This window comes from Erythrolamprus reginae, chromosome 2 (genome assembly GCF_031021105.1).
Source record: "Erythrolamprus reginae isolate rEryReg1 chromosome 2, rEryReg1.hap1, whole genome shotgun sequence".
Classification (NCBI taxonomy): Eukaryota; Metazoa; Chordata; class Lepidosauria; order Squamata; family Dipsadidae; genus Erythrolamprus; species Erythrolamprus reginae.
Window position 1 is genome coordinate 35,514,290 of NC_091951.1, and position 11,237 is coordinate 35,525,526.

Sequence of the window (11,237 nt, forward strand, 5' to 3'; positions counted from 1 at the left end):
GAAATGGGGGATTTTAATTACCCTGACATCAACTGGGAGACAAATTCAGCACCAAGGTTCCTAACAAACCTAGCAGACCAATTTGTTACCCCAAAAAATAGAGAAGAGAACAAGGGGATCAGCCATATTGGACTTAATTCTCACTAACAGAGATGAAATGATAGAAGGCATTGAAGCTACAGAAACCTTGGGGTCAAGTGATCATGCAATATTGGAATTCAACATTTTCCAGTGCAAATTGGGTGCTCTGGAGTAGAGCTCCATTTTCGCTACTCCACTGCGCCCCCCCCCCCAAAAATCTGGGCAGCAGCCCATCCCTGCATGCATACATACATACTTCATATAAATGGGAACTAAAAATGTGTGACTCTTTCAAATGAATGGCATGATTTTCCTGATGTATTGTGAGGCAATCTTCTGATGGACATTGTGCATATGAGACACCACCAAAGTAGATTAGAATAAAATAATAGAGTTGGAAGGGACCTTGGAGGTCTTCTAGTCCAAGCCCCTGTTTAGGTAGTAATCCCTATACCATTTTATTCTTGTTGAGTTCATTCTTGTTCAGTACTCTGGACATATTGATTCGGTAAATGATTGGAAGGAGGAAATGTTTCTCACCTTTTCAGACAACCTAGAAGTGTCTACTGTACAACACTACAATATCAGAAATCAAAATTAGGACAAATTAGAATCTTGATTTAGCAAATTGAATGAAACTGATCAGTATGTGAATAAAAATACATTACAATTACATTTGGGAGGGCTTTGCTTTCCCAATGCTTTCTGACTATCCAAAGAGAGTGAGTGTAGAAGGCAGAGTTCATGGCATTGAGAGACCATTATCAAGATAAGGTCAGCTACAAGTAGTACTGATTTATATGACAAAGTTTTCCGAATCTGTAATACACTGAAGGGCTGACTGACAAAAAAACAAAGACAAAGAAAATACAGATGCATTAAAACGTAGTTATATATTTTTAGGTAAAGGTATAAGTATGTATAGGTAAAGGGTTTGTCACAGATGATCAAGCCAAGGAGTGGTGTACATCTTTGATTCACAAATGAAGAGCCAGGTTTTTCTGGAGATACTTCCATGGTCATATGGCTGGCATAACCATACGCTGAAGATGCACAGAACACTATTCCTTTTCAACTGAACTGGTTCATATTTATTTACTTTTATATGCTTTCAAATTGCTAGGTTGGCAGGGCACACACACACACACACACACACACACACACTATGCATATGGAAATGGATATGAATAAAACAGGATTTTAATACTCTCATAAGAACCTTCATTATCATATCACATGTCTATATGATTCCCCCCAAACATTCAGAGTTGTATTTTTTCCTTTTTGATTGAAGACTGTCTATAATAATAATTAGTTTCTTTAATTTATTCAAATGGATGAGAAAAAATTAAAGTTATTCCAATGTTTATGTTTCTATTTTATCTATTCTTAATATATAGAATGTTATCTGTCTGTCAGTTTCTCCTTCTCTCTCCCATCTTTATAATTTATCCCTCTATAAGTGATCTTGCATTATCCATCCAGAAGTGATTGATCAAATATACAGTATACAGTATTTGAAATTAACTATTTTAAAACAACGTCAGAACATTACACTAGAAAATAAAATATAACACCAAAACATACATAATTATTAGCCATAGTCTTTAATTTAATCTAAAAGGATATCAGAACATCCCTGATAACAGAAAATTTATTAATGCCATTGATGATGGTTATGATTTAACATGAATACAGATTGTGGCAATTGAAGAATATGATTAATTCAAATAGTTTGAGTTGTTTTAGAAACTTTACTATTCAATTATTATTATTCAAAATACACATGGAATGAAGAAAGATAAGCTACAACACATAGAACATTATTTCAATGTTTGTGATTTTATACTGCATATAAACTGTGCAAAAATAGACACCAACATAAATAATCTTAATGCTTTTTTAGCATTAGATGTTCTTTGGTGTTCATGGCAGGTCTCAAGATAATAATGTAGCATTTGGGGATAAAGATGCAGCCCAGTAAACCCAGGCTGGAGGCCAGGATGGAGAAGATCTGTACAGCCACCATGTATTTCCCCTTGGTGCTCAGATATGTGGGAACAAATGAGATCCAAACACTACAAAAAACCAACATGCTGAAAGTGATCAGTTTGGTTTCATTGAATGCCCCTGGCAGATTTCGAGCCAGAAATGCCACCAAGAAACAGATGGCAGCCAAAAAACCCATGTAGCCAAGAGCAGAATAGAACATGGTGACAGAGCCTTCATTGCACTGCAACAGGATATGTTCTGGTTGTGAATAAAAGTCAGAATCTGGGAATGGGGAAAAGATTCCCAGCCATATCATACATATGCCTACTTGAATACCAGAGCAGGATAAAACAATAGAGTAAGCCAGGCTCTTCCCCAGCCATTTCTTCATGCTGCTGCCTGGCTTTGTAGCCAGAAAGGCCACCACCACCATTACAGTCTTGGCCAACATGGAAGACACAGCAACTGAGAAAATAATACTGAAAATGGTTTGTCGAAGGAGACAGGTCATTTTCATGGGATGACCAATGAATAGAAGGGAGGTCAAGAAAGAAAGCAGGAGTGAAACCAGGAGGATATAGGTGAGTTCACAGTTGTTGGCTTTGACTATGGGAGTGTCTCGGTATTTAAAGAAGATTCCCAGAATAAAGGCAGTGGTTATGGACAAAGCAATGGCAAAGAAAGCCAGGGTGAGTCCCAACGATTCTTCATAGCATAAGAAGCTTATATTTTTGGGGACACATTGATCTCTCTTCTTATTGGAATACTGATCATCTGGACACTTTTCACAATGGACTGCATCTAGAAAAAAATGGTTAGCTGAGGTTAGAACTGCCCCCATCCTCCTTGCCTTTCGTAAACTCCTTAAAACCCGCCTCTGTCGTCAGGCATGGGGGAACTGATATAACTTCCCCAGGCTTATATTGTTTATGTATGGTATGTTGTGTGTATGGTTTTTTAAATTATGGGTTTTTAGTTTTCATTATTAGATTTGTATTCTACATTGTTTTTTCTATTACTGTTGTGAGCCGCCCCGAGTCTACGGAGATGGGCGGCATACAAATTTAATTAATTAATAAATAAATAAATCTTTTTCTGCAGCTGTAGGAGCTTAAAAACCACACCAGAAATAAATTACTCCATTTTCAAGAAATAATATAATATTTCTGTCCAGGGTGTCCATATGACACAGCATTAGTTAAAACAATAAACACTCTTTTTAAAAGCTGAAGATGAATGTGATTATCAGCTCTAAAAATTTGTCCTCTTTCCAAGCAAGCAACCAAACAAGAAAGTAAGTAACAACTCAATAGAAAACAGCAACCTTTCATTATTTGTTTTAATGTTCCCATCATCATACAAAATTTGGTGATAGTTTCTAATCATTGAAATGTTTTTGGATGCCTTCAATAAATATTTTCCTTGTTTCTTGATCAAATAATCCCCCCAAATCAATAGAGGATAATGCTTGCATTCTGATTTTTTGTTGTTTTTGGAGCAACCTACTCTACCTTCCTGTCCAGAGAATGTTCCTTCCACACACAGAGAACAGACATAGCAGCAAACTGGGGCTCCCTCTCTCACAAGCTTGGCATAACCTGGGGAGCAACTTTCTGTACATCTTGAATAAGGCACCATCTAAACATAAACAGAAGGATTAGTCAGGGGAATAAATGAATTAGAAGGATTTACTGAAATGAACTGGCTTCCAGAAGCTCGGGAGAACAATGAGTAGTGGCATGAACTTTAATTGCTCTGCTAAACCCTTCATATTATGGGTTTTCTCCTAAAGGTGCTTTTTCAAAAGACAACTGATCTTTGTTTTCCTTTGAAAACGTTTTGTTTCTCATTCCAAAACCTTCTTCAGTTCTGACTGAATGCAGGAGTATGGAAGGATTTATATTCCTTGCAGTCTTCTGTTTGTTAGCAATCTTTCTGAAAGTTGTTGAAGCTACTTGGAATTTATCTGTGCCTGCAAGGTCACTTGAATGGGTGTGGAGCCTTTTTTCAACTGATGAATCTATATCCTGTTTACAACACAGTTTTTTCAGTAGTCCAAAATCATTCTATCCTCCACCATTCAGTCAGAACTGATGAAGCTTCTTGGATGAGAAGCAAAACATCTACAGGGGAAAACGAAGTCCTTGAAAAAAACATTTTTGACACAGCCATGACCTGGATGACTGAGAATATCCATAGACATTCTTGATTTTCTCTTACTGAAAACAGGATAATTTGATGTACTATAAATTATGGCAATACATTCCATTTTTTTTCTTAACGTAGTTGGAAGGGATCTTGGAGGTCTTCTAGTCCAACCCCCTGCTTAGGCAGGAAACCCTGCACTAATTCAGATAGATGGTTATCCAACATCTGCTTATAAACCTCCAGTGTTGGGGCATTCACAACATCTGGAGGCAAGCTGTTCTACTGATCAACCATTCTGACTGTCAGGAAATTTTTCCTTAGTTCTAAGTTACTTCTCTCCTTGTTTAGTTTCCACCCATTGCTTCTTGTTCTACCCTCAGCTGCTTTGGAAACTAGTCTGACTCACTCTTATTTGTGGCAACCCCTGAGATACTGGAACACTGCTATCACATCTCCCCTGATCCTTCTTTTCATTAAACCAGCATGCCCAGTTCCTGCAATAGTTCTTCATATGTTTTAGCCTCCAGTCCCCTAATCATCTTTGTTGCTCTTCTCTTCACTTTTTCTAGAGTCTCAATATCCTTTTTGCATCGTAGTGACCAAAACTGAATGCAATATTCCAAATGTGGCTTTACCAAGGCCTTATAAAGTGGTATTAACACTTCACATGGTATTGATTCTATCCTTCTGTTAATGCAGCCTAGAACTGTGTTGGGTTTTTTGTCCGCTGCTGCACACTGCTGGCTCATATTTAAATGGTTGATCTGTTGAAAATTTTTCAGTTGAAAATTTAATAATGTAAATTGGAAATCCCACAATACAATGCAGCAGGCTCCAGTGTGTGATAGATTATTGTAAAATCTCAAAAGTAAAATGATATCTAATAAATTAATGAGGCTTTAAGTTCTCTTATTTGGAAGTTATCTCAATTGGCCTCAATAAGAATTATTTCTGAGGAGAAATATTTCCACATATGGAGACAAATAGAAGAGCAAATTCCAAGCAGTCTCAAGTACTTTGTTAAATGAAGTTGGCCATTGGATGACATTTTGATTGACAGAAATCTTGACTTCTGAGGAGGCTTGTATTTGTACATTCCCAATTTTCACCCCAGCATATGATTTGTTCAAAACTGATGTCCAGTGCATGATATCAAAGTCAACAACAGGAACTCCATTTTCATCAAAAGAATTCCCACCTCTGGAAATATTTTGATGTTGGAAGTTTCTCAGGAACTTTTGAAGCTGCATAAAACATGGAAAAAATATTACAATTTAAGCCTTTATTCAGTGTTTTTCTTGCTATTATTCTGGATTGGAGGTACTCTCAATAATGCAACCTCTTCAAATCACCACTACAGTCTGAAGGATGTTGATTTAGGTAGGGATAGACTTCAAAAAGTTTAGCAAAGGTTTCTCTGCCCGGCTGCTATGTGGGCATGGCCATGGTGGGCATAGCCTAGTCAGCCCTCTGCATCATAGTGCAGGGGGATGGGGGCTTTTGCACCCTCCCCGAGCCTCCATCCTGACCCTGCCCTTACATAGCATCCAAAACAGAGTGCATGGAAATTCCTGAGGTAGGTGGGGTAGAAGGGGAGGGGCAGGTTGGGCTGGAGCTAGCATATTGGGTGGGGCAGGGTCTCACAGGAGTGGAATTTGTGGGCTTCATTGAATCACACAGAATCCTCCAGAGCAGTCCCTCTGAAACAAGACCGTTTGCAGATATGGGAAAACTTGTAATTGGAGAAGATAGAAAATTTTACCATCAATCCTGATCAAGATGAATTTAACGGAGTTTAACTTTGGGCTAGAAATATAACAAAAATTACATAGCGATGATATCTCTTTTAAATTATAGCTATGGAAGCATATCCATTAGTTCAGGTGTGTGGATGAACCTATTGTTGCCCCCAGAAGATGCTTTGATTGATCTCTTGTTGCTACATTACAAACTTTTAGTCAGCAAAGTTCAATTTTAATCCAGAACAAAGAACCCATCTGAACTCCTTAGCTTGAAGACAAGATCACTTTGTGACCACAGTAAAGGGCTGAGGATTGGTGGAAAAAATCTGATGCTTGTTTAATTTTGAAAATTATGTTGCACAGGTTGTTTAACTTTGGAAGATTTCTCTCTATCCTCTCTTTCTAACTCACTTTCAGGGTTTCAAGTAATACACCCATAGTAAACAGGATTCTGAGGCAAGTTGGCTCCTCAAATATTACTTATATTGGACATATCATATAGGCATAGGCTGGTGAAAACTGATTCTAAATATTCCCTTGCTTTTCTAGGACTTCTTTTTAACTTATAATGTACTATATTTCTCCTTACACCAAGTATCGTGCACGTGCAACTGGCACAATTCCAGTAAAAATTAGCAGGTTTTTTGCTTCCGCACATGCCCAAATCTTGCTGCCGCAAGGACATCCGCACAAGATTTCGGCTGTTGCACATCCATTCCTTTCCTCCTTTCCTTTCCTCTCATTTCCCCCTTCCTTTTTTCTCCCCTTTCCTTTCCTTCTTTCCTTCCTTTCTTTCCCCCTGTTTCATTTCTTTCCTCCTTCCCTTTTCTCTTCTCCCCTTCCTTCCCTTCCCTTCCCTTCCTCTTTCTTTCATACAAATCTAATAAATAAATAAATTTACTTTCTTTACTTTCCTTTCCCATTCCATTCCTTTCCTCCTTTCCTTTTTTTTTCTACGTGGAAGTTTCATATTTTATTCCAAGTTATTCTGATTGTGGAAAAGTGAAATATAAATTATTTTAATAAATAAGGGATGTCCTGTTATATTGCCAGCACACCTAAAGATGGGGTCTATGCTATGCTGGCTGGAGAAGTCTGGGAGTTGAAGTCCACAAATCTTAAAGTTGCCAAGTTTGAAGACTTCTGTTACAGAGCTTTCTAATAAGAGAGAAAAACTTTTGAAGCATCATTTATCTGGATGACCACCAGGAAGGCCACATGGAAGGTTGCCAAGCATGGCAGGGATGCAGAGAAGGGAGTAGACTGCTACCTCCCTTCTCTGCTGCCCTGAAATACTTTCCTGCGTTCCACGTGGCCTTCTGCTTGACTGTTGGCCACATGGAAGGCAGGAAAACCCTTCCCAGCCTCAAAGCTCACACTCAAACAAAGCCTCACTGGGCAGCTATGTCCTCCATGCAGCCACACAGGAAAATTCCTTGACACAGTGTAATTCTGGGATGGTGGAAGGCCCATGCAAGAGCACAGCCTTCTTCTCAGGATCAAAGGTGCAGTGGGACTTCCTCCCCCCCCCCAACATCACATTACCTTCTGGTGCTGCTAATTCTATGGGGCTGTGTCTGAAAGTGTCAGCAGTTGGCCAAAGGTCTTGTGGAAGCAGAGTGCACCATGCCCAAAGTGGGTAATTGCAAGCAGATGCCCCAGAGCTGCTGCACATGTGCAACACATCTCCCAAAGCCCTCTTCCAGTGCGGACTTGTGTCCGACTCCTACCACATGTGCCAAGACATCTGCTTGCATGGCTAGCAAGTGGTAAATAATGGACTGGGTGGTGGGCAAACCATGGGTGGCCATTGTTACTGATATGCCTGTTCCAGTCTAAACCAGGAGCATTTCACCCCTGGGCCTGATCTGGGAACCTGCCAGCGACTTTAACAAGCTACTGTGAAAAACCAGATGCACTTTCCCTAAAAAGGGAGGAAGTCTGTTGTACTGTAACAAGGCTGATCACTTTCACTAAGGGGAAATATCCTATGAACCTTGGTCCTTTGAACATTTAGAGTCGATTTAATGTCAGCGTTCCAAATAATTCACCTGTAGCAAACAGGATTTTGAGACAAGCAGGATCCTCAAATATCAGTTTTAATCAACATATCATATAGGCATAGTTGGTAAAAGCTGATTCTAAATGTTCCAGCAGTTTTCACCTAATTAAAAGTAAGGTTTTCTCCCCTTTCCAAACAGTCACATGGTCCAATCAAGGTGCTGTCTGGTTGCCAGGTGATTTCACTCACCCTCCCTCTGGCCATCAGTGAGAATCTCCTTGGTTCCCAGAATAAAATATTTTGTTTTGGCTACAAAACCCCATATATCTCTATCTCCTCCCTATTGCTCAGTTCCAGTGTGGCAACTCAGCATCAAAATGGCCTCAGTCAAGTCAGCTTCAGGATTGACACTCACTCTCACATAACACAAACTGGGCAACTGCTTTTGGAATATATCACCCATTTCTACATCTAATTTAATATTGAGGAATTGGAAGGGGAGAATCAATGAAACCTCAAAGGAGAAGACTTACCTGCCAGGGCTGTACAACCTGGGGATTTCTCTTCTTATTCCGTTGGGAGGAAGAGGTAGCACTAAGGACCAAGGCCACAATTTGAATTATTTGGGAAATACTGGAGGAATCCTGAGACAGGATTCTTGCAATCACATCATGGGGTGGGAATTCCCAATTCTCCTTTTCTCTGCATTTTTTCCAAACTTTCTTAGATAACACAGGACTTGAATAAGAACATTGAAACACTTGCTTTCCATACAATAGGATCATAGATGTAAAAGAATTAAAGTCATAATACTGAGTCCTTCTGTTTGTGTGGATGAGGAAGGAAAATAAAGCATACTTATTTTGTAGATCAACCAAGAGGTTAAAAATACCTACACTTAAAGCTGTCAAGGTTGTTGCAATCCACACCCTTCCCACAATGGATTTATTAGTCTTATTAATATGTTGTAGTGTTACTGCTAACATTCCTGAAGCTTGAGAATCTAGTTGGCATACTATAATTTTTATTTGACTCTCGATAAAAGAAAGGAACATTTCTCTTTTTTCTTGCATGAGAGTTTCTCCAGCACTTGCCTGCACATTTGCTTCTGGGATGGTTCCTGAGAGGACAATGCAAATCCCATTTTTTAGGGCTAGAACTTCCAAGCGTCTTTTGAATTTTTCTCCTCTTTCATTGTCCTGAGAAAGGAGGCCGACCCACGTCCATTGGAACTGCAGGAGCATCTTGACAATTGCTGAGTAAGGAGGTTCTTGGTTTGGGGTCATCCGATATGAAAAAGGAAAGTGATGATTTTGCTCAGACATCTGGTTGATGACACTATAGTTGATCTAAGTTAAAAAAGAAGATATTGGTAGTTTGTGCCAATTTTAATGATAAAAGTCAGATGGTAAATTTAAGTGCCTTTCCCCACTGCTGAGATACGTTTCAAACAATAACTGCATGAATTTTTTCTAGTTTCCTTGATGTTTTGTCCTGTTGTCTTCTATGCTCCCTTTGAAACCAGGGAGCTATGAATTATCTCTTGGTGATGTTCATGGGAGATCCTCATAGAGCACACACTTCTGGTCACATTATAACCCTATGGTTCACCCATCTATTCAGTCAATTTGTCAATCGGAATAGGTCTGGAAAGTCCAACCACCTAGTCTACGGGTATCAAACTCAAGTTCCAGGATGCTTAAATCAGGCCCACAGGGTCATCCTGGAATTAGCAAAGGATCGGTCTGCAGTGCCTCTGCCCATGAAAATGGAGTTAAAGAGGGCTGCACATAGCCCTCCATTTTGGCAGGCAATGGTTTGCAGTAGGCTTTCCTAGCTGGAGTTTGGGAGCTTTCAGGCAGAGCATTCAGGCTACCATAGGTACCCCTGACACAAGTGATATCATGCTGGCCACACCCACCTTTGCAATGCCTTCCTCCATGGTCAAACACAATTCTGATGCAGCCCTCAATGAAATTGAATTACACCCTGCCCTAGTCCAACCCCCTACTCAAGCAGGAGACCCAATGCCATCTCGGACAAGTGACTGTCCAGTCTCTTCCTTAAAAACCCCAAGTGGCAAAAAGGAAGCTGTATGCTCCTTCCATATACCAGGGTGACTCGACAAAAAAAATCACACATAACCTTTCCCTGATACAAGCTGAAAGAGGAGGTGAGCCTGTAGTCTAGAGGCTAAGGCCTCTGTCTTATAAGGCAGAGCCCCAGGTTCAAATCCAAGTAAGGGTGCGACTACCTGATGAGGGCAAATAAATCCGAAATAGATCTTTTTCATTATCACCAAAAATATGTCACACTTATAGATTATAGTTGTCAGCTATAAAAAGAAGCTGATCTGCCTTGGAATATGACCCCTAGTGGGGCTGAGAGGCAAAAAGTAAGCTGTATGCTCCTTTCATATACCAGGGTGACTCCACAACCCCCCCCACACACACACATGGTTACATATATAGCCTTCATATGTGGATTATATAATCCATGTAAATTATAGTTTGTCAACTATTTTAAAAAAATATCTGCCTTGGAAAATGGCCACAGCATGAAGCCAAGAGGCAAAAGGAAAGCAAAGTTGCTTCCTCCCATATTTGTGAATACCAGGGTTATTTCAACAGAAAAACAACCATCTAACTCTTCCCTGGTAAAAGGCTGATTTGGAGATGAGCTTGTTTTCTCCTCCATTATATTTTGAAACTTCAAATAATATGAGGCTTTTTCCATTTCAAGATAGGCTATTGATTCCTCACACTGTCTATTAATCAATTTATTTTTCCCTCCATCTTTTCTACCTTTTCATCTACCTTGTCCACTTTAGCTTCTACTGTCTTAATCCTTTGCTCATTCTCTGCCATCATCTGTTGAATATTTTCAATCTTTTCATCCACACTCTTAACATTTCCATTAATTTCTACCATTTCCATCTTAATTTCCTCATGGTGTTTTTGGCTTCTTCTTGGATATTTTCTATTGCTTGTTGTGTTTTAATCATTTCTCCTGAACCATCATAAGGGTTTCATGCATAGTCTATAAACTTAATTTTGAGCCTGGTTTTTCTTTCCCTACCATGCTTTCTATTGATCTTTGTTGTGATGGGGATGTTGATGTGGTGGTAGGGTTTGATACTGGTTTTTCCCATTTTTCCCATGGAGGGGTGATTTTAGGAGCAATTTGGGGCAACTTAGGAAGGTTTTGAAGAAGCAATTTTAGGTGCAATTTGGGGCAACTTTGGAAGGTTTTGAAGGGGCAATTTTAGGAGC

At 39.5% G+C, this 11,237-nt stretch overlaps 1 protein-coding gene across 1 annotated transcript; it reads right to left on the minus strand.

The window, feature by feature from the left end:
- Positions 1–1,972: 1,972 nt before the first annotated feature.
- On the minus strand, positions 1,973–2,914 carry LOC139159341 (vomeronasal type-2 receptor 26-like). Its single transcript, XM_070736662.1, has one exon. The coding sequence runs from the start codon at positions 2,912–2,914 to the stop codon at positions 1,973–1,975; it is 942 nt and encodes a 313-aa protein (XP_070592763.1).
- Positions 2,915–11,237: the final 8,323 nt, after the last annotated feature.